The sequence below is a fragment of the Theropithecus gelada genome, chromosome 3, assembly GCF_003255815.1.
Source record: "Theropithecus gelada isolate Dixy chromosome 3, Tgel_1.0, whole genome shotgun sequence".
Classification (NCBI taxonomy): domain Eukaryota; kingdom Metazoa; phylum Chordata; class Mammalia; order Primates; family Cercopithecidae; genus Theropithecus; species Theropithecus gelada.
Window position 1 is genome coordinate 167,335,645 of NC_037670.1, and position 22,892 is coordinate 167,358,536.

A 22,892-nucleotide genomic window follows, 5' to 3' on the forward strand; every position below is an offset into this window, starting at 1 on the left:
TCCTCTATAAATGGAGATAATTCTGCTCTGCACAAATCACAATTAGCATGTTTGTGGAAAGTTAAATGTGAAACTCAGCATAAATGAAGAGTAATGTACCACTGTTGCTTATGTGAAAACTCTTGTAAAGTAGTCAGGCACCGTGCACCATCTAAGTATAGCAGTGTTAGGTATGAGCCCATCAGTGATTAGAGGGGGTACAGGGTGGAGAGGGGTTCTCTGAGCATTGGGTCTCCTGGCTGTGGGGAAGCTGGCTCGGCGGCCATGCCAGGAGCTAAACCCAGAGGTTCTCTGTGTGTCCGTTCAACTCCATGGGCCCCATTTTGGCATTTTTTTCCAATTCTGTCTGGTTTCCATTTGCTTCCTCCCTCTAGCCACTGGCCATGTCCAATTTCACCACCAAATTTCTGAGCTTTTCTCATTTTCTTCGCCGTCTCCAGAACATACCTTTTTCCTTTACCTTTCAAATTCAAACTTGAACTCCGCTCACTCCCGCCCATCACCAACCTGAGCTCAGAGTTACTGAGAAGGGAAAGCACCCTCATAAGGAAGCTCCTCCTTTCATCATTAGACCTGAGTGCAGACAACATCTCCATCTCCACATGCTCTGGCCATGTTATGCCTCAGTCAATTGCACAACTATGTCTTAGTAGCCTCGGTAGGGCCCAAATCAGGATATTCTTTGAGAAGATTCATTTTGTACTGAGCCCAGTATAATCTCACTGCATCTAAAATAGAGAATTCTAGACCCACCCCTCCACATCTTCCTTACTGAATCCAATATGTGACCCATTTACTATGTGCTTAAATCTCTACCTACTGCTGATTCTCAGATCAGAACATAACCCAGATTTACCATGGTCCAAACTCTGACATCTGATCAGGGGCATGTCATTCTGGTTCAGACTGTCAGCCCTGAGAGGGTGGGTCAGTTTGCATCACCCTGAGTGCAGGTTGCCAGAGCAACCGTGAGGCTGCATAAAAAGAACCTATGACAGGATGCACATGAGAGAGACAAATGTCTTCACACTGAAGAAGGGGAGGAGTGTGCCACTGGTTTTCCATCCTCCAGATGCACTGAGTAAGCTCCTAACTAACCTGTGCCCCCTCCTTCGTTGAAACACTTCCCATCCTTAAGCTTTGGTAGGAAGGAGAGCCATCTGGAAGCCCAGAATCCTATGGAATGCTGAGTCTCCCTTCTTCTTACCCCTTAGTGTTGGAATTCTCTTTCCCCAAAGCCTTGGATTTGACCTTCCCGCACACTGACTGGAGAGAAGCATCTTCATATTCACAGAATGAGCCTTAAATAAGACTTTGCTCCTCTCATGGCGGCCCCAAGACACTGAAAAGCCAAGTTTGTTACCAACGCTTGCCCTTTCTTAAGTACATTAAATACATTCCCAATAGTTAAAAGGGTTTCTAAACAGCCAGGTCATTCTCTGTCCTTCTAACCCTCTCTTCCTCAGCCTAAGACAGCCCAGCTGTGTGATCCAGGGCTTCGCTTTCCCTGTCTTGTCTTCCCTATCCCAGCATTCTTCCAGGAAATAGCCGGTCTCCCTCTCTGCTCTCAGATGACAAGTTTCCTTATTACCTGTGAATCACAAACCCACAGAGTGGCCAAACATAGCCGAGCTGATGCAAGACCCTGGGAAGGGGAAAGCTACAGGTGTGTTTGTGTTGGGAGGAGCGGTGACCCTCACCTCACAGACACTTCCTCTCCCGATCCTCAGGAGGTATAAAGACGGGTCCTCCACCACCAGTCAGGCACACTCTACCACCATGAATCCACTCCTGATCCTTGCCTTTATGGGAGTTGCTGGTAAGTTTCATGCCCTGCCTCAGACCCCAACCACCCCTTTCCTGGCACACGCATGCCCTTCCATTCTTGCCGCCTCTCCTCTTTCGACTGTGCTCTGATGTTCTATTTCCTCCATCTGGCATCTCTACTTCCCATCCTCCTTGGGCTTTTTTTAAGCTTCACCTATTTCACCTTCTCCTTGATTTCACTCCCAGAACTATCATCCATCCATATACGAGCTGTGGTTGGAGAACCTGGGAAGGGAGACCAGGTGGGGCTGGCCCACAAAATGAAGCAGCAGGCTTCAGGCTTGGCTCCCACAGCACCAGAATACCTCCACTATAGCTGCTCTTAACCTCGAATGCACCTGGGGAGGTGGAACAATTACTCGTGCCAGAGACTCAACTCTAGAAATTCTCATTTCATTTGTCTGGGGTGCAGCCTGTGTTCTGGGCTTTTAAGCTTCCCAGGTGATTTTTAACATTTCTAGGCATGCAGCCAAGGATAAGAATTGCTGTTCTTTTGGCCAATAATAATGTCTACATTTGTTCTGCCGAAGTGAGCCAGGGGCTGCCCTCAACTCTGCCCTCATTACACAGATCTGAGCTGAGGGGGAAGCTGGTCATGGCCAGGTCTACACAGCCAGGGGTTTTCCTAGCTTGGCTGAAGTATCCTGACCATCCAGGGCTTAAACAGCCAGGTGGAGTACACAGGTGGTGAATGAAAGAGAGAAGCACTCAGTGGGTGAGACAGACACATCCCAACTCCTACCCCACTGGAAGCATTGTGAGGACATTCATTGTGACCTCAGCCTGGTGACCCCAGGAGAGATCTGAGCCCCCACCGGATACCTTGCTACATGCTCTGCAGATACAGAGACTTGGGAGCCACATCCAGTGATGCTCACCAGGGGTGCCAGTGCTCCCTCCCTTGCCTAGCCTCACTGTGCTTGTTAACGATTTCTAATTAGCAGAATGCAACTGCAGGGTGGGACCGCCACCCCAACATGCTACTGACTTGCCTTCTCCCTTCCCATCTCCACTCCAGTTGCTGCCCCCTTTGACGATGATGACAAGATCGTTGGGGGCTACACCTGTGAAGAGAATTCTGTCCCCTACCAGGTGTCTCTGAATTCTGGCTACCACTTCTGCGGTGGCTCCCTCATAAACGAACAGTGGGTGGTGTCAGCAGCTCACTGCTACAAGACGTAAGTGTGGGGTCCCTGACGGCAAAGCTCCCAGCCAGGCTGCCTGGGAGAGCATGACTTCAGCCCAGGGAAGTACTGAGGTTGGGTAAGATGGAGGGGAGAGGTGGTGGAGAAGAAAACTTGTTGGCAGCAGCTGACTCTCCAGAGCAGAGAGGGAACACAAGACAGGAACCCCTCACACCCAGGCAAATCCATGAAACAGCAAGGGTTGTGGTCATAAAAGCAGGCAGGAATGATCTTGGAGTGGACTGAGCTAGTGAGAAAAGCAGGCAAGTACCTTTTGCTGGGTAGCTATACATTAAAGCCACCTAAGAAAGAGTTTTTAAAAATACTGATGCCTGTGTCCTATCTCAGGGTAATTAACTCAAAATTTTCAGGAAGAGGGTGTGAATATCAGTGAGTATTTAACACTCTACCTCTGGTAACTGTAGAGTGTATAGACATAGCTGAGAACTGCTGCCTACACCAAGAAATCTCAAACCTGAGTATGCGTCAGAACCACCTGCAGGCTTGTTAAGGCACAAATCACTGGGTCCCATCCCCAAGGTTCTGATCAGTAGGTGGGGGTAAGGACCAAGAATTTACATTTCTAACAAGTTTCCAGGAGATGCTAATGCTATGGCTATCCTTGGATTAGATTACACAGAAGGGTGGTGTTCACCAGGCCAAGAAGGGAGGGAGGAATAGATGCTGTGTGCAGTTAGCAAAGATCTGCGGTGAAGAATGCTGGGAAAACTACAAGGAGCTCCTTGTGCCCACAATGCTAGTGACTATGGAGATTGTGGGAAAGAGACTGGGAGGCGAGTTGAGGAGCAGCCTCCGGTGGGATCACTTTGACTCTTCCCAACCCCACTACCACCAACCTCTGAAGCAGAAAGGTCCTGGGTCTCACACCTGCACTGACCCACATCCCTCTACTGCCCATGTGATATGGCTACACAGCCCACCTGATCCCTCCAGAGCTGTTCATGAGCAGGGAGCTTAAGGACCCTGGGGAAGGTGGGATGGGTGCCCCGGCTGTCTTCACCATCCCTCCTGTCCATCAGCCGCATCCAGGTGAGACTGGGAGAGCACAACATCGAAGTCCTGGAGGGGACTGAGCAGTTCATCAATGCAGCCAAGATCATCCGCCACCCAGATTACGACAGGAAAACTCTGAACAATGACATCCTGCTGATCAAGCTCTCCACACCTGCCGTCATCAATGCCCGCGTGTCCACCATCTCTCTGCCCACCGCCCCTCCAGCTGCTGGCGCCAAGGCCCTCATCTCTGGCTGGGGCAACACTCTGAGCTCTGGCGGTGAGTGGCACCCTTTGTCCTTCTACTTCCCTTCATCCTCACAATTTCCAGAACAAACAATGCCCCTTAACTTAAAACCTCTGGCCTCCAGGCTTAAGACATATTTCTTGTGTCCATTACACACAGGCTCTGGACTGGACATCAGAGAGATGCAAAGTCTCTAAGACCTAGCTTCTAAAATCAAAAGACAGGACAAATGGAGAACTTGCTATAATCACGTCTTGGGAGGGGTTGAACAATGATCATTCTGGGAACTAAAAGCCAGAGTCCCTTGCCAGGACTTATGTTTTGGAGTCCTCTCCAGGAGCAGTGTTCCTCTTCAATGTTCCATCCTAGATTATTGTCTCCTTGGGTCTTGGGTCAGAAATGTGGCCTGACCCACATTTCTACTTTCTCTGATCGCCTCCTGATCCTCACAGCCGACTACCCAGATGAGCTGCAGTGCCTGGAAGCGCCTGTGCTGTCCCAGGCTGAGTGTGAAGCCTCCTACCCTGGAAAGATTACCAGCAACATGTTCTGTGTGGGCTTCCTTGAGGGAGGCAAGGATTCCTGCCAGGTGATTTGAACAACCCTTCCCATGCTGAAGCTCCCACTGATACCCAGGCCCCACCCAGGAAAAATATTTGAACTCCCAGTGTGGCAGGGCTGAGGAGGCTCCCTGCAGTGCCCCCATGGAGATGTGAGGACAGTTCCCTTAGGCTGCCTATTGTCTACTTAGGAAGAACAGAGAATGGGCCACTGTGAGAAGGACATGGAGCCACAGAGCTGGCTGGAAATGGATCTTTTAAGGTTCAGAGTAAATGTAGCTATTTTCCTCCTCTATTTCTCTTTTCATACAACTTCTCCCTTCTTCTCCCCAGGGTGACTCTGGTGGCCCTGTGGTCTCCAACGGACAGCTCCAAGGAATTGTCTCCTGGGGCTATGGCTGTGCCCAGAAGAACAGGCCTGGAGTCTACACCAAGGTCTACAACTATGTGGACTGGATTAGGGACACCATAGCTGCCAACAGCTAAAACCCCCAGTCCCTCTGCAATCTCTGTACCAATAAAATGACCCTGCTCTCACTTTGTCTGTGCCTGCTGCCTCACACTCCTTCACACTGGAAAGCAACCTCCAATCTCAGGCCAGACAGGGCTGTCCCCCTTAAATGTAAGCAGAGCCCCCAGCTCCCAAAATGTGTTCCATGCTACACTAGATTAGCACATATAAAGAGATGGAATCCAAAAATAAGAAGAATCTCGGGAGAAAGGGGGACGCTGTTCCAGATAAAAGTGAGTTTCAGAACGGTGGTCTTTGGCGGGCAGTATTGATTTTTATTTGGGTTCTCACACTGGTTGGAGCTACTCTGCCTTCAGAACAATCACAGCACAAAAAATGTGTCAGCATTTTTGAAGGAGCCCAAAAAATCTGACCAACTGAATCTTATTGCTAACATACAACAATAATGACAAATGCTGTTGGTGATGATGTGACTCTCCCAGGAATGTGTTGGCACCAATCCCTCCCTTCTCATTCACCTAGAAAATCAGACTCAAGCAAATCTCCTTGGCCCACTAACTCTTCCCTCAACTCCCTAGTTCCATCTCTGTGAGCAGCTAGAGAGATGTCCCGCCTACCATAGCGGGAGCCAGACTGCGACTTGGGAATCAAGCCCAGCTCTGCATGCTTTATTTTCATCTTCTTTGCCTTTGGGGTAGGACTCCACAGTGAATTCCACAGCTAACACCAGCTCCCCACTCCGACCAGGGAAAGAAACTGGAGAGGGTCAGGATTCACCCATTTGGTCAATTAACTGAGGAAGGATTCATTTTCATAAAACTTGCTCGCCTTTGAGACACTTCAAGGGAGTTATTTGGGACTCCTTAAAAAAGATGTAAGGAAAGACATCTGAGGGCTGTGACACCATCCAGCCATTCTGGCCACATGTTGGCTGACTTGCACCCACGGGACACAGCAGAGGGAGGCAGGCTCCGTGGCACCTGTGGTACCGGCCAAAGCCTCCTCCTGGCAATTCTGAGAGGGCCCATGTTGGGGCTGTAGCTCATCCAAGCTTGTCACCGAAGATCCAAGCAAGCTTCTCTTTGAAATTCCACCTTCACCTTCTGTCCCAAGTGGTTGTGGACACCCCTGGGAGCTGGTACCAAGGGCCAGGAGCAGCCAAGGGAGACAGACAAGTTCAGAGCACATTTCCTGTTACAGGGAACACAGCACAGGCCTCCAATGCATTTTTAGTAGAGACAGGGTTTCGCCATGTTGGCCAGGCTGGTTTTGAACTCCTGACCTCAAGTGATCCAAAGTGCTGGGATTACAGGTGTGAGCTACCGCTCCTGACCCAGGCTCCATTTTTAAAAAATAATTTCAACTTTTATTTTACATTTAGGGGCTACATGTTCAGGTTTGTTACATGGGTATATTCTGTGATGCTGAGGTTTGGGGCACAAATGATCTCATCACTCAGGCAGTGAGCATAGTACCCGATAGGTAGTTTTTCAGCCCTTTCCTCCCTCCTTCTCTCTTCCCTCTACCAGTTGTATTGTCTACTGTTCCCATCTTTATATCCATGTGCCAATGCTCAGCTCCCACTTAAAGATGAGAACATGATATTTGGTTTTCCATTCCTATGTTAATTTGCTTAGGATTATGGTCTCCAGCTCCATCTATGTTGCTGCAAAGGACATGTTTTCATTCTTTTCTTGGCTGTATAGTATTCCATGGTGTATATGTACCACATTTCCTTTATCCAGTCTACCTCTGATGGACACCTAGGTTCATTCCACGACTTTGCTACTGAGAATAGTGCTGTGATGGACATGTAAGAGCATGTGTCTTTTTGGCAGACCAATTATATTCCTTTGGGTAAATGCCCAGTAAAGGAATTGCTGGGTGGAATCATAGTTCTGATTTAAATGATTTCAGGAATCTCCAAACTGCTTTCTGCATTAATTTTTCCATGAACTAATTTATACGCTGGCCAACAGTGTACAAGCGTTCCCTTTCCTCTGCAGCCTCACCAGCATCTTCTATTTTTTGGACATTTTAATAATAGCCATTCTGCAGCCAAGCTTTTGAATGCCAATGCGCGGAAGAGCCACAAACATCCCTTTTCCCGAAAAGAATTCTTGCCTGAACACTGGTAGAATTCTTCTTTTCATTTGTCTTTCGTTGTTTGTTTTTCAAAGAAAAACCAAAGGTAAAGTAGTATGACATTCCACACCTGAACCAGTTTACAGCCACCAGAGCCTGCTGGGAAGGGGCTGGTCAAGCATTCATTGATCTTGTCACCTGGAATTTGAGAGATCAATAAGCCCCATAGCAACCGACCATACAACTGCCCATCAGCGCCCATCCTTTCATGGGATTAGCTCAATTCTGGCTCTGCAGACACTGGCAGCCACAGGTGACAAACCCTGGGTCCCTGTGGGCTTCCCTTCTCACCTAGGGCCACAATGGGCTGCCTGTCCTAGCTAGAGACACAGCAGCATTCTCCTAAACTGAAATTAAGCATAAATTCCCTTCACCAATAATTCTCTGAGGGCACAGTCCCTGCCTCCTTCCTTGGGGATTTTAAAACATACCTCTCTCTGACCAAACAGGTAGGTGAGATCTGACTTTAAAAAGGGGAAAATCGGGATGAATTGGGGTATCAGGAATGAATCCCAAGTGTTTTTGTGTGGGGACAGGCATCCACATCCCAAACTGTATCTGGAGATGGAGAAAAATGCAGGACAGGAGAAGAGAAAAAATGGGGACAAAATGGCTGAAAGTCATTGAAAGCTTCTCTTCTGGTTCTTTCTGTCCCTGGTTGCTTTGCCAAGGTCTTGGGTGCAGACAGGGCCATCTCTGGCTGGGAGCTGCTGCTCTAGGGGTTGGGAGAGTCCTGTTCGTTCACAGTGCTCAGCAGCAGGGACTGGGGGCCGTGGCCAGTGAGGATGCCCAGACTCTCAAGCTTGCTCCTTGCAGGGCTGGCAGGGACCTTCCTCCTTGTCACCAGGAGACTGCACAGGCCAATTGTCATGGATGTCCAGGGGGCCATCCAGAGCATCACTGATGAGCATGTTAAATGCTTTGAGGCCATCGTCATGTTGGCCCCAGTTGCACATATGGTATCTTCTCTTTGCTTGGGGGTAAGGGGGTGGGGAGGGGATGGGATACTGTCACGCTCAGAGCTGTAATCATTCAGCAGCTCCTCCGTATATTCTAAATCCTTGCACAGGAAGGCTCCTCAGTCCAGCTCCCCCAGGCAGGCCACAGAGACACTGGGCTCCGTTCCCAGGTCTTTGGTGGCTGCTGGGTCAGCTGGTGTCAGAGGCCCCAGGGTCAGCAATGCGTGGGGGTCTCGTGCTGCTTCTGCTGGACTCAGACTAGGGGCTGCTCTGTGCCGCTGGGAGTCCCAGGGGCACTGCCACCTTAAGGGCTACATGCCATAGCTGGAAGTCACTCTATGGTTGGGGAAGAGTTGGAGGTCGGGAAACCAATCCCTCATGACAAGGTAGTAAATAGTTTGGCACAAAACTGAAGATAAAATGGCAGTGCTGAGTAATCCTGGGCTTCCTACAGGTGATGGGGTTGATTTCTTGTTGCCACTGCCTGGCCTGAAGGCAGCGCTTGGCTCAGCAGTGGCAGCAGATGAAGCAGCAGCTCAGGAGGATGATGATGGTGGTCCACACCAGCCAGAGCCACAGCAGTGTCTTGTGTCACAGGTGTAGCTTGGATTGTTGGTATCACACAGGCTTATCCCACAGGGGTTCACCCCTGGCTGACAGGGGCCGGGCAGCACCTGGAGGACCAGGAACACCACCCACCCCCACCACACACACATCACCCGGAGCGTCTCCTCTGCAAGCCCCTCCTGCTCCTGCTCCTCCATCAGAGCACTGCCACCTCCTTCTCCTTCTCCTTCCTCTCCTCCTCTACCCTCCACAACAGTGGTCTTAAAGAGGTTTCTCGGCCTTGGCACTTCTGTGGGCTCCCAATGTGCTGATGTGTGACACGCTGGCATGCTTGGCAAGACCTCACTGCCACCTTTGACTACACAGGGTCCTCTCTGTACCCAGAGCAAACATATGCAGAGAAACCCCAGCACTGACCGCCTCAGCTTCCTCGGAGGCCCCTCTCCACATGTGCTCCTGCTAACCCAGTCTGTACTCCCCACAAGCCGATGTCCTGCTTGGAGATGATCCTGCTGGCCCTGTTGCCCAACAACTGGCTCGTGTGTCTGGAAGGGAGAAGATAAATCCCTGGGTCTCCATCCCTCGTGCTTTTGAGAAGTCTGCCTTTTATTCCTCCACAGAATAATACCAACATACTTACACTATTCCTATGTGTAGACATTTTCCCATTTAGTTTTCTCTCCCCTCCAGAGTTATTAATCCAGCGGTACAGATAAGAAAACAGGTTCAAAGAGGCTTATTAGTTTACCCACGTCCCACACCCAGCAGATGGTAGGTCTGGGGTTGACTCCTCATTTGCCTAGCTTCAAAGCCCACGCTCTCTGTGCCCCACCTCACATCCCGCTATGACTGTGGTCTGAGGTGATGACAAGTCCGTCAGCGCTGGCCTCTGATGTTTCTCCAGTCCCCCGTCACTATCACCCATTCCCTGCCTCCCTGCACCCCCTGAGGGGCTCCTCCCAATTGTCCCCTTCCACACAGCAAGATGACTGCTCTCAGAGAGCTCCTGGTTATGGCCTTGTTCCCTAGCCTCCCACAGTGAACAAACTAGAATCCAAGCTCCCTAGGGAAATTTAGGGTTCTCCTGGCACAACCCCTGCCCCCTCTCCCAGTCTCAGGCCTCTTCATTGCTCTCCTCCCCTGTCCCCTCCCCTCCTCAGAAGCCCTGGTGGCCCATCCAATAAGCCATGTGCCTCCGGCCTCTGTCTTTGGACACTATGGCACCCTCAGACTGGAAGCCCTTCCCAACCTCGCCTTCATTCTTTTCAGAAAAGTCTTCCTGATTCTTCCTTGTCCCCACCTCCCTCGGGTCTGGCCCTGCTGGCCCTCCCTCGGGTCTGAGGCAGGCGTCCTCCTCCTGTCTCTGCTTTCTTCTGTCCTAGTCCTGCTCAGGTGCTTAGGTGCTCAGGTGCAATAGATGTGTCCATCCCGGCAAATGACTGTGTGCTCCTTGAGCAGGTACATCTTGTCTTACATATCCCGATATCTCCAGTGATTAAGCAAAGCCTGGGATGTAATAAGCACCCAGTGAGTGGAGGAATAAACATGGAGTGGAGGGAAATGTGCTGAGAAAAGAAAGACCCTTCCAGAAGAATGGTTCTCCAAGAGTGGTCCCTAAGCCAGCAACACCAAAATCACCTGGGAATTTAGGAGAAACACAAAAGCTAGGCCCTACCCCAGACCCACCGAGTCAGATCTCCTGGGACAGGGCCCAACAAATGGCATTTTTTTTTTTTTAATTTGAGATAAGGTCTTGCTCTTTTGCCCAGACTGAAGTGCAAAGGTGTGATCACTGCTCACTGCAGCCTTGACCTCCCAAACTCAAGTGATCCTCCCACCTCAGCCTCCCAAGTAGCTAGGACCACAGGCACACACCACAAACCCAGCTAATATTATTATTATTTGTAGAGATGGTGATCTCATATGTTGCTCAGGCTGGTCTCAAACTCCTAGGCTAAAGTGATCTGCCTGCTCCTCGGCCTCCTAAGGTGCTGGGATTACAGGCGTGAGCCACCACACCCAGACAGCAAACTGCATTTTAACATATCTTCCAGGTCTTCTGATGTCTGCTGAAAACCTGAGATTGGATATGGTAAAGACATCCTGAGACCAGTATTGAAACTGCCATTGCAAAATTGTAACTGAGACAGTGAAAGAGACCTGACCCAAACAACTCCATCTTGGTTTTCTTTTTTGTTGTTGTTGTTGGTTTGGTTTTTTTTTTTGTTTTTTTTTTTAAGCTGGAGTCTCAACCTGTTGCCAGGCTGGAGTGCAGTGGCTTGATCTTGGCTCACTGCAACCTCTACCTCCCAGGTTCAAGTGATTCCCCTGCCTCAGCCTCCCCAGTAGCTGGAAATACAGGTGTGCACCACCATGCCTGGCTAATTTTTTTTATTTTAGTACAGATGGGGTTTCACCATGTTGGCCAGGCTGGTCTTGAACTCCTGACCTCATGATCCACCTTCCTCTGCCTGCCAAAGTACTGGGATTGTGGCCGTGATGACCGCGCCCGGCCTCCATCTTGCTTTTAACGTCCAAGTTGTCCTTATTCCTTCCCCAGCATAGGCTGAACTAACTTTGGGAAGAACTTAGTTTCTAGTTTGAAACAAAGATGATAACAGTCCTTTCCCACAACAAACCTCCTTTTTGCCTAGAGACTAGACTGTCTTTATAGGACTAACAAATTTGCCAAAAAAAATTAGAAATTATGGTTTAGGAGTCATGTAGCTGGATCCTGCGATTCCAAACCTCCCTAATTTGCTCCTGGGGATAACATCACTATTGTAAAACCTAAGATCAGGGCTTGAGATATTTTGCAGCCCCTGCACTCGATGGATCAGCTGGCACCACCCAGATGGATAAACTAGCTCATCTGGTCTTGTGGCCCCCACTCAGGAACTGACTCAGCACAAGAAAACAGCTGGGATTTCATCTCCAACCCAGCCTATCAGCACTCCTGACTTACTGCTTTCCCCTCCGCCCACCAAATTATCCTCTAAAACTTGGATCCTTGAATTCCTGGGGAGACGGCAAGATTTGATTTGAGTAATTACAAAACTCCAGTCTCCTACACAGCCTGCTCTGCATGAATTACTCTTTCTCTATGGCAATTCCCCTGTCTTGATAAATCGGCTCTGTCTACATAGTAGGCAAGGTGAACCTATTGGGCAGTTACAGTATCTCTCTGAAAACAACAGGCAGTAACTTTTTCTTTTTTTTTTTTTTTTTTTGAGACAGTCTGGCTCTGTCGCCCGGCTGGAGTGCAATGGTGCGATCTCGGCTCACTGCAATCTCCGCCTCTCGGGTTCAAGTGTTTCTGCTGCCTCAGCCTCCCAAGTAGCTGGGATTATAGGCACGCACCACCAGGCCCAGCTAATTTTTTGTATTTTTAGTAGAGACAGGTTTTCACCATGTTAGCCAGGCTGGTCTCAAACTCCTGACCTCGGGTGATGCACCCGCGTCGGCCTCCCAAAGTGCTGGGATTACAGACGTGAGCCACCGCTCCAGGCTTCAGTCACTAACATTTTTACTGATTCTTCTGGCACCATGATTAACCCCGACACTCACTATCACATGCAATTCTCACAACCCCACGAGGTAGGTATTATTTTTCCCAGCTTACAGATAATGAGACAGAGTTTAAGAGGTTTATCCACGCTACAGGGCTGCTGGGAGCCCTGCAGTCTGGCCACAGGAGGTCGGCTTCACGGAGGGGCGGGGTTTGGCGGCATCCCCTGAATTTAAGGAGTCTTGGGGGCGCGGTGCTTCTTCATCGTTGGGCAACTCATTTTGGCTTCTTGGGGTTTCAGTTCCTCAACTGAGAACAAGGAATTTAGGTTGAAATGAACATGCTAGAAAGCTTTCAATAATTGCACATGTAAAATGTTCTTTGCTTGTCTCCCGGTCTCCCACTTGCCCCCGACACAGAGGTGCAGGAGTAACCCTGCTTTCTTCCGCGTCCTGGCCCCACCACGCGCTGCGCATTCTTCTCGCCCCCTCAAGTGGCGGAGCTCAGATTGCAGGTACTTAAGTCTCAAAAATAAGGAAAGGCTGCCCCCTGCTGCCCACATGGATGAATGACACCCAACCTGATACCTGCCTAACTGGTTTTACAGGCTTTTATGGAAAAAACGCTCCATGTGCGCTTGGGCATACCGTCCAGAGAGGCAAAACTGGGACGAACTCCATCGGAATTTTAAAAAGCCATGATGCCAAGACAGAGTGGTATTATTATTTATAAGGCCAGTCGGGAGGAGGGCCCCACTAGGTGATTAAAAGACCTAACTTGGAGGATGAATTATTGATAAGTAAAAGAGGTGAGTAAGGCAGGAAAACATGCAGAAATAGATCAAAATAAACTGTGCATTTCAATTAGGAAAGGTACTGGGAAGAGGCTTTGACGCATTCCAATGGATGAGAGCAATCAACTTTTTTTTTTTTTTTTTTTTTTTGACAGTGTCTCGCTGTGTCACCCAGGTGCTGGAGTGCAGTGGTGCGATCTGGGCTCACTGCAACCTCCGCCTCCCAGATTCAAGCGATTCTCCTGCCTCAGCCTCCCGAGTAGCTGGGATTACAGGTGCGTGCCACCACGCCCGGCTAATTTTTTGTATTTTTAATAGAGATGGGGTTTCACTGTGTTAGCCAGGATGGTCTCGAACTCCCGACTTCATGATTTGCCCACCTCGGCCTCCCAAAGTGCTGAGATTACAGGTGTGAGCCACTGCGCCCGGCTGCAATCAACTTTTTAGCAGGTTTTTGGTAGCGTGTTGGGAGGTCCATCACTATTAATGCCCTGGATATACCATCTCCTCTTTTTCTTTCTTCACTAAGTTCTAAGGGCCATGCCCTGGCACCAAACTTATGGCACTCCTAGACTGCCATCTGATGTTCACCACGGCTTAACTCTGCCCTGTTCTAGTCAGGGGACAAGCTGTGGGTCCCAAGCCTGGCATTGTAACAGAAACACCCAGGGTAATTTTCTGTTTGGTTGTTCATTTAAATAAATAAATAAGTAAACTCAGTTTTGGAGATTTTGACTCAATAGGTCATGAACACTACTCAGAAATCTGCATTTTTCACAGTTGTCCAAGTATTTAAGTCCCCATTGAGCAAATTCAGGACAAGGAAACAACTTCTTACATAAATTCTACATGACTTCATATATACCTTCATACATACAGTTCTTTGGCAGAAAAAAAAATGACTTTGTGAATTAAACAAGTAGGTTTTTAAAGTAGCATATTTTATTTAAAGCCAAATTTTCTTGTTTTTTAAAATAGTTAAGTTTGACTTTCAATAGACAATAGAGCTATATGACCCTGAAATGGAAACAACACAGTAACGCTGACACGTTGACACGAGGAAATGTAACTTTTACTTCCACTTTGTTTCTGTCTACTCCATTCATTCTTTTCTTTTCTTTTTCTTTCTTTCTTTCTTTTTTTTTTTTTTTTTTTTTTGATAGAGTCTCACTGTGTCGCCCAGGCTGGAGTGCAGTGGTGTGATCTTGGCTCACTGCAACCTATGCCTCCTGGGTTCAAGTGATTCTCCTACCTCAGCAGCCTCCAAAATAGCTGGGATTACTGGCACCCACCACAACACCCAGCTAATTTTTTTTTTTTTTGTACTTTCAGTGGAAATGAGGTTTTGCCATGTTGGTCAGGCTGGTCTCAAACTCCTGGCCTCAGGTGATCTGCCTGCCTTGGCCTTCCAAGGTGCTGGGATTACAGGGGTGAGCCACCGCGCCTGGCCTACTCCACTCATTCTTAATAGGTCATCACTCTTGTCAGTTTCTGTTGTATCTTTATAGTGTTTCTGTATACAAAATCAAGTAAATACAAAAGTATAATTCTTCTTCTCCTCCCTCTGTTAGACAAAGGTGGCATCTGGTTTTGCTATTCTGCGACTTTCTCTTTTCCGGTTAATAATGTATCTTGGAGAATTTTTCCATAGCAATATAAAATATTTCCATTCTTTTTTAGCATTGAATATTACTCCACTGTGTGACCATATCACGGTTTATCCAGTCCCTTACGGATGGGCCTATAATTCAATTTTGTCAGTCAAATTAGTGAAAAGTGTATTTTGATGAAGCTTTTTTTTTTATTTTACATTTCTTATTGTGATTTTTTCCCCCCTGATAGTTAGCTACCGTTTGTATTTATTTTTCTCTGAACAATTTACTCTTTGCCCATTTTTATCGGGCTGCTGGGTTATTTTCTTATTCATTTTTAGGAGCTTACCGTATGTTGAGGAGATTAGCCCTGATGGTGAGAACTGGGAATATTTTTCCCAAATTGTCATGTATATTTTGATTCTGTTTATATTTTACCATGCAAGTGTGTCATCATTATGTAGTTAAGCTTGTCTTTTTTTTTCTGGATTTTAACTCAGAGCTTCAAACCCTCCAAGTGACACACAGCCTCGGGGTGGGGCCAGGGTAATGACGGGGGCTGTGGCTTCCCTTCAGGGAGGTGCCCCAACCTGGTGGCGGCTTGGAGAGGGGTGGGTACTGGAGAAGACCAGCCCCTTAGCCAAACAGCCTTACAAAGACACCAGCTCTGAGGACCTCAGAACATCCTGAGAGCAGTGCCCGGAGGCGAGAAGGAAGCCCCCGGCCTGGTCCATACCCCACCACCAACTTGCACAACGGGGAGTGATGTCACCCACCCTCCACTCCGCTCAAAGGAGCAGCTGCTTTGGTGGTTTCTCCCAGGCTCTGGCGGCGGACCCATGGGAGGGGCTTTTTGTACAAAGCTGTAACATTGTGGGGACAGGGGGGCCACAATGATTCAACTCTATGGGAAACCTTTACAAAAACCTCTCTGGTGGTCCCAACTCCCAGAGTCCCTCTTCTTTCCTCCTGGGTCACAGGTCTTAATGCAATTTGGTTCAGAATGCCTCTGCCTCACTCCTGATCACATGTCACACCAAGACCATGGACAAGGACAGACCCAGATGAGAACTGAAGCTTCCCAAGCAGAGAGAGCTCAGACATAAGAAGAATGCCCCAGGAACCTCTCAAGTGGAGGACTCAGGGAGGGTCCTGATCCCCACAAAATTGAGACAGTCGGGTGGAAGGTTCATTGGAGGTGACCAGCTCTCCAGAGGATTTGGGAAGAAGTCAGGGCTGTCTATAGATGGAGTCATAGGTTCTGGGCCTTGCCGTCCTCTGCAGGCCACGCCCTTTCCCTTTTGATGGACCCTCAGAGAGGGAGCATGAATGGGGTGTCCTTTGAGAAAGGGACCTAGGACCCTGTGGATGGACTCTCATTCTCCATGGTCCTAAAAAGCAAAAGTCAAAGTGTTCTTCTGTGCAATATGCAATACCCATACAGCACAGGAGGAGATTTCTTAGCTCACTGTCCTCCACCCTAGCCAGGGCCCTCTCCCCACTCTATGCCTTGAATGTGATTTTCACCTTGACCCCTGTCACTGTGTGAACACTGAAGCTTTCTTTGGACAAGGCACCAGACTCACAGTTGTAGGTAAGACTTTTTCAGGTACTTTTGCAGATCCGTCATAGGGAAAAGTGGGTCCACGTTTCCTTTTAGAGTGGCTGTATCCTTATGTGCTAACTATGACTACACCTTCGGTTCAGGGACCAAGTTAACTGTTGTAGGTAAGGCTGGGGGTCTCTAGGAGGGGTGCGATGAGGGAGGACTCTGTCCTGGGAAATGTCAAAGAGAACAGAGATCCCCGCTCCTGGGGCCAGGTTAAGGGAGACGTCATCTCATGTCCCAGGAGTGAGTTCAGAGGAGGCTCCCTGTAAGGGCAAATCCACCCAGGCTTCCCAGAGGCTCTGAGCAGAGTCAGAGCGGAGCCCAGGCTGATGGGGCAGAAAAGGGAAGGGGAGGGTGCCTCTCCTCATAGTGCCCTGAGACAGGGGAGGCCAGAGAAAGCCCGGTGGGTAGTTAATGGGTCACAACACCTCTCCATCTATCTGCTTCACTAACAGAGGTTCTCTGTAGATTCTTCGTATATTCTTGTGCTGGATTTTATAGGAGGCCACTCTGTGTCTCTTTTTGTCACCTGCCCGGGTCTTGAGCAAGCTCTAGAAGGGAACACAGAGTGCTGGAAGCAGAGCTGGTGTCTCTGTAAGGGAAGAGTTCCATGAACTCCCAGCCTCTGCCTGAATCCCAGCTGTGCTCAGCAGAGGCTAGGCAGTTTTGAAGTGGCCCTGGGAGGCTGTGTTCTGGAAACACCGTGTATTTTGGAGAGGGAAGTCGGCTCACTGTTGTAGGTGAGTAAGTCACGACTGGACAGCTGGGAACTTGCAAAAAGGGGCTGGAATCCAGACAGAGCCTTGTCTCCAGTGCTTAGGTTAAAGCGTATTTTTATCAGGAAGACCTATGAGGAAGATGAGGAGGGGATAGCCTCCCTCTCCACTATTTTGTAGACTGCCTGTGCCAAGTTATGTTCCTCTACTGAGAGATGGGTAGACTCAGCTTGGAAGGGGTCACTTTGAGCATCTCCTGTCTCCTTGAAGGGTGCCAGTCATGGCCATGACAGATAAAGGAGCCTCTGACCTTACCACCACGGTCCTGCCATTTCTCTCTCTCACACAGAAAGGAGAAGGTCACAGAAGAGGGAACTTGGGGGATCACACGGGGCCTCTTGGTCTGCTGACCACTGCGTTTCGGATTGTACCATTGTCTACCCCTCTACCTAGCAGGGTTGAAAATCTACTAGGGAACAGGAGAGGACCTGGCAGGTGGACTTGGGGAGGCAGGAGTGGAAGGCAGCAGGTGGCGGTTTTCCTCCCAGTCTTTAATGTTGTGCAACTAATGAAAAACTGTTTTTTGGCAGTGGAACCCAGCTCTCTGTCTTGGGTATGTAAAAGGCTTCTTTTGGGATAGTGTGTTATAAGGTTGGAGTTCCAGGAGGACCCCTTGGGGAGGGTAGACACTGAGAACACAGCCAAGAAAAGCTCAGAAAATGTGGGTCAGTGGAGTGTGTGGTGGGGCCCCAGGAGTTCTGTGTGGGAGCAGCTTCTGGAAGGAAGGGCCCGCACCAGCTCCTCTGGGGTTTGCCACACTCATGATACACTGTGTAGCAATCAGCCCCAGTATTTTGGAGATGGCACTCGACTCTCCGTCCTAGGTAAGTTGCAGAACCAGGGTGGTAGGGCCATTGTCCCTTGGAGGCACAGTTCTCTGCTTCTCCTTCCAGCACTGGTGAGGAGGATTGAGTGAAATCTCTTACCCTGTGGAGTTCCACAGAGCTGTGCCTGCCTTCCCTTTTGGTGTGTCTTGGCTGACTCCTCTATTCCTCTTCTCTAAGTCTTCAGTCCATAATCTGCCTCCTCACTCCCTTCTCGGCTCGTCCTCCCTCATGTGCATGGCTCTGCCTCTCCTAAGCCTCCTCCTCTTGCGCCTCATGTCGCACAGTATGCTTAGGCCTTTTTCCTAACAGAATCCCTTTAGTCCAGAGCCATGAATCCAGGCAGAGAAAGGCAGCCATCCTGCTGTCAGGGAACTAAGGCATGCCCTCTGGCTGGAGATCTCCAGGTGGGTTTTATCTAAGCCTCTGCAGCTGTGCTCCTATAATTCGCCCCTCCACTTTGGGAACGGGACCAGGCTCACTGTGACAGGTATGGGGGCTCCTCTCTTGACTCGGGGGTGCCTGGGTTTGACCGCAATGATTTGTTGCCGGGAAGGGAATTGGATGTAAGAATGGAGGTCAGGGTCACCCCTTCCTACCTGGAGCGCTGTGCCCTCTCCTCCCTTTCCTGGAGCTCTTCCAGCTTGTTGCTCTGCTGTGTTGGCTGCAGCTCCTCAGCTGTAGAGCTCCTTGCTTAGTCTTCAGGGCTGTGTGTTTTCTCACTCTTCTTTTCATTGTTTTCTGGGACTCTTCTCATCTCTACTTTCTTAGTGGATATATTGTTTTACTTTCCCTTTTTTAAATTGCATCTTCTCCTTTTTTATCTTCCCATTCTAACTCCAGTTCTGCATTGTTGACTCCATTTGGTGACTAGCTCTGTCTTCTCTCTTAAGATTCTCCCCACTGCCAGCCTCCAGCACAGAACTCTGCTCATGCCTTCATCTTCCTCCTTCTTTCTCTACTAGTCTTAGAAGATACATGTATGTCTTCCTGAGGTAGTTTAAAGGTTCATGAGCCAGGGGGGACCAGGCTGAGGAGACGAGTGGTTTCAGGGCTGCTCTTGAAGCCTGAGAGCAGAAGTCCCTGTCACAGCACTGGGTGAGCTGCAGGGAGTCTCTGAGGTGCCCCGTGCTTGGCAGGTGTTTGAGAGACAGGTCTGAAGAGAGTGTTACAACTGGAAACTGACATTATCTTAGCAACAGATAAGGTATAAAGAAGACAAAATGGGTAGGAGACTATTTTATTTTTTTTTCTGAGATGGTGTCTAGCTCTGTTGCCCAGGCTGGAGTGCAGTGGCACAATCTCGGCTCACTGCAACCTCCCAACCTCCGCCTCCTGAGTTGAAGTGATTCTCCTGCCTTGGCCTCCCAAGTAGCTGGGATTACAGGTGCCTGCCACCACACGCAGCTACTTTTTGCATTTTTAGTAGAGATGGGGTTTCACTGTGTTAGCCAGGCTGGTGTCGAACTCCTGACCTCGTTATCCGCCCTCCTTGGCCTCCCAAAGTGCTGCTATCATAAACATGAGCCACCGCACCTGGCCGAGACTTCATTTTCTTAAGCCTCAGAATTTGTGCTGGAATAATAGCATAAAGGCCCCACCAGGAAGCCCTAGTACAACCTTCCTGATGCTGGGGAGGAAGCAGACAGGCCGTGGAGCAGGGTTGGGATAGGATGAGGTCTAGGATGGAGACACAGACAAGGATGGAGGAATGGGACGCACAGGGTCTACCGAAGGTTAGGGGCTTGGGCAGACATTCACGTAGGTGGGGACACACACCAGGGAGTTGAGTGGAAAGTACAAATCACCAGATTCAAAGGCCTGGGTTCAAGGGGCTGTGGTGGGGGAGGTGTGCAATTTGAAAAGCAACTTAAGCTGCCTCCTTCTCTCTAAGACATAGAAACGGAAGGGACTAACTTATATGAAAATCCTTTGTAAAGGATTCCGTAAAGGATTCAACTAGTGGTGACAATCCTTTTCATTCCTGTTGTTTATCATCACTGGGTCACAGGGTTTGCCTTTTTCTAAACCTGCATCTCAATTTTCCCATCAAAAACATTTCCCAAATTTGGATAAACAACCCATATCTAGACTTGCCACATTTCTGAACCAAAAGCTCACTCTCATGGTTGGAACAGAGCCAAGCAAAGGGCACGGCAAATTGTGGTTTCTTCCACTCCTCATGTGTCTTCAGATGAGATCATTCATTCCAAAGATCCCAGAAATTCTTTTTCTCCTCTGTCAAGCATGTGAAAGGGTCCAGAGCTCTGCAGTGTGAGCCTTCTGCTGAAATGGCCCTTGGACTTTGTGGTTCATTCATACTCAATGGTCTAGCTTGCACTACTTTTGAAAATGCAAAGCTTAGCTGTAGATGGATTCCAATCCTGGCCAGGCAGGGTTGCTGGACACTCTGAGAGAAGAAAGGGTTAATCCCATGACCATCAGCTTCCATGGGATTTCAGCCATCCTGGACAAGCTACCACACCCTCCTGTGCCCCAGGGGAGGAGGAAATGTGGACCATCCCATCAGATATTGACGAGGTTTGGCTCTTTAAAGAGGGTTACATGCAAGAAAAGAAAAATTTTTTAAAAGGTGCTGCGCAGGTGGGGGAGTCAGATGTAATGGAAAAGTGTCTTTTCTAGAAAAGAAAAGCTAATTCTAACATGTATTACTATCCCACGAGACAAATAAATACATTTTGATTTAAAAAAGGAAAATTATAATTAGAAAAAATCAATTTAGTTATTGTAATTATGCCACTAATGAGAGTCTCCTACCTCAAGTTTCAGGATTACATAGCCATGCACCAAGTAAGGCTTTGAAGAATAAAGCTACACAGATAAATTATTTGGATAGATGATCAGACAAACCTCAGTAAAAACAGCCAAGACAATCAGGATATAATGTGACCATAGGAAGCTGGGGAGACAGTAGGCAATGTGCATCCATGGGACAGCATAGAAAGAATGGGCAAAGTGGAGAGAGAGCAACAAATACTAGGATGGTGACCCCAAAACAGTGAGGGCCTAGAATGACATAATTGTGCTTCATTATGGCCCATTCCCAGCCCTCTCTCTCCCACACACACAGAGCCCCTACCAGGACCAGACAGCTCTCAGAGCAACCCTGGTTCCAACCCCTCTTCCCTTTCCAGAGGACCTGAAAAAGGTGTTCCCACCCAAGGTCGCTGTGTTTGAGCCATCAGAAGCAGAGATCTCCCACACCCAAAAGGCCACGCTGGTGTGCCTGGCCACAGGCTTCTACCCCGACCACGTGGAGCTGAGCTGGTGGGTGAACGGGAAAGAGGTGCACAGTGGGGTCAGCACGGACCCACAGCCCCTCAAGGAGCAGCCTGCCCTCGAGGACTCCAGATACTGCCTGAGCAGCCGCCTGAGGGTCTCAGCCACCTTCTGGCACAACCCCCGCAACCACTTCCGCTGCCAAGTCCAGTTCTATGGGCTCTCGGAGGATGACGAGTGGACCGAGGACAGGGACAAGCCCATCACCCAAAAGATCAGTGCCGAGGCCTGGGGTAGAGCAGGTGAGTGGGGCCTGGGGAGATGCCTGGAGGAGATTAGGTGAGACCGGCTACCAGGGAAAATGGAAAGATCCAGGTAGAGGACAAGACCAGATCCAAAAAGAAAGGAACCAGCACATACCATGAAGGAGAACTGGGCACCTGTAGTTCATTCTGCCAGATTCTCAGCCCAACAGAGCCAAGCAACTGGGTCCCCTTTCTATGTGACCTGTGTATCTCTCATCTGAGTGGTACCCCTCAGCCCCCTCAGTGCTGCCACATGCCATGGATTGCAAGGACATTGTGGCTGACATTGGCACGGCAGAGGAAAGGAGGTGCTGGGCTGTCAGAGGAAGCTGGTCTGGGCCTGGGAGTCTGTGCCAACTGCAAATCTGACTTTACTTTTAATTGCCTATGAAAATGAGGTCTCTCATTTATTTTCCTCTTCCTGCTTTCTTTCAGACTGTGGCTTCACCTCGGGTAAGTAAGCCCTTCCTTTTCCTCTCCCTCTCTCATGGTTCTTGATCTAGAACCAAGGCATGAAGAACTCACAGACAACGGAGGGTGGAGGGTGGAGGGTGGGAGAGACCAGAGCTATCTGTGCACAGGTATCCACCTGTCCTTCCTCCCTGCCAACAGTGTCCTACCAGCAAGGGGTCCTGTCTGCCACCATCCTCTATGAGATCCTGCTGGGGAAGGCCACCCTGTATGCTGTGCTGGTCAGTGCCCTCATGTTGATGGCCATGGTAAGCAGGAGGGCAGGATGGGGCTAGCAGGCTGGAGGTGACACATTGACACCAAGCAACTCAGACCCAGAAGTATAGAGTCTCTGCCAGGATTGGAGCTGGGCAGTAGGGAGGGAAGAGGTTTCATTCAGGTGCCTCAGAAGATAGCTTGCACCTCTGTAGGATCACAGTGGAAGGGTCATGCTGGGAAGGAGAAGCTGGAGTCACCTGAAAATCCAATGGATGTTGTGATGAGCCTTACTATTTGTAAGGTCAACGGACCCTACTACTTCCTCTCAATCCTCACAACTCCTGGCTCTTAATAACCCCCAAAGCTTTCTCTTCTGCAGGTCAAGAGGAAGGATTTCTGAAGGCAGCCCTGGAAGTGGAATTAGGAGCTTCTAACCCGTCGTGATTTCAATATACATTCTTCTTTTGCCAGTGCTTCTGAAGAGCTGCTCTCACCTCTCTACATCCCAATAGATACCCGCTATGTGCATGCACGCCTGCACACTCACGGCTGAAATCTCCCTAACCCAGGGGCACCTTAGCATTCCTAAGTGACTAAGCCA

The 22,892-nt window shown here is 49.2% G+C and overlaps 2 protein-coding genes and 1 gene segment (V, D, J or C); all 3 read left to right on the forward strand.

The window, feature by feature from the left end:
• Window positions 1-22,892, forward strand: part of LOC112620195 (immunoglobulin delta heavy chain-like) — a 233,042-nt gene that overhangs the window by 200,728 nt on the left and 9,422 nt on the right. Inside the window, exons 3-4 of the mRNA XM_025378479.1 lie at window positions 18,027-18,077; window positions 21,233-21,619. Coding sequence (XP_025234264.1) covers window positions 18,027-18,077; window positions 21,233-21,619 — 438 coding nt within the window. The remainder of the gene's footprint in view (window positions 1-18,026; window positions 18,078-21,232; window positions 21,620-22,892) is intronic.
• Window positions 1-22,892, forward strand: part of LOC112620203 — a 119,099-nt gene that overhangs the window by 91,065 nt on the left and 5,142 nt on the right.
• LOC112620197 (trypsin-2) lies at window positions 942-5,371 on the forward strand. Of its 5 annotated transcripts, XM_025378481.1 has the most exons (6): window positions 1,746-1,819; window positions 2,846-3,005; window positions 3,360-3,401; window positions 4,052-4,305; window positions 4,725-4,861; window positions 5,166-5,370. In XM_025378481.1, the coding sequence occupies exons 1-6, from the start codon at window positions 1,780-1,782 to the stop codon at window positions 5,316-5,318; spliced, it is 786 nt and encodes a 261-aa protein (XP_025234266.1). In that variant the 5' UTR covers window positions 1,746-1,779; the 3' UTR covers window positions 5,319-5,370. The 5 variants fall into 5 exon arrangements, 4 of the variants coding, with proteins under 4 accessions (XP_025234265.1, XP_025234267.1, XP_025234266.1 ...); XM_025378480.1 differs by lacking the exons at window positions 1,746-1,819; window positions 3,360-3,401 and adding an exon at window positions 942-1,081; XM_025378482.1 differs by lacking the exon at window positions 3,360-3,401 and having other exon boundaries at window positions 1,702-1,819.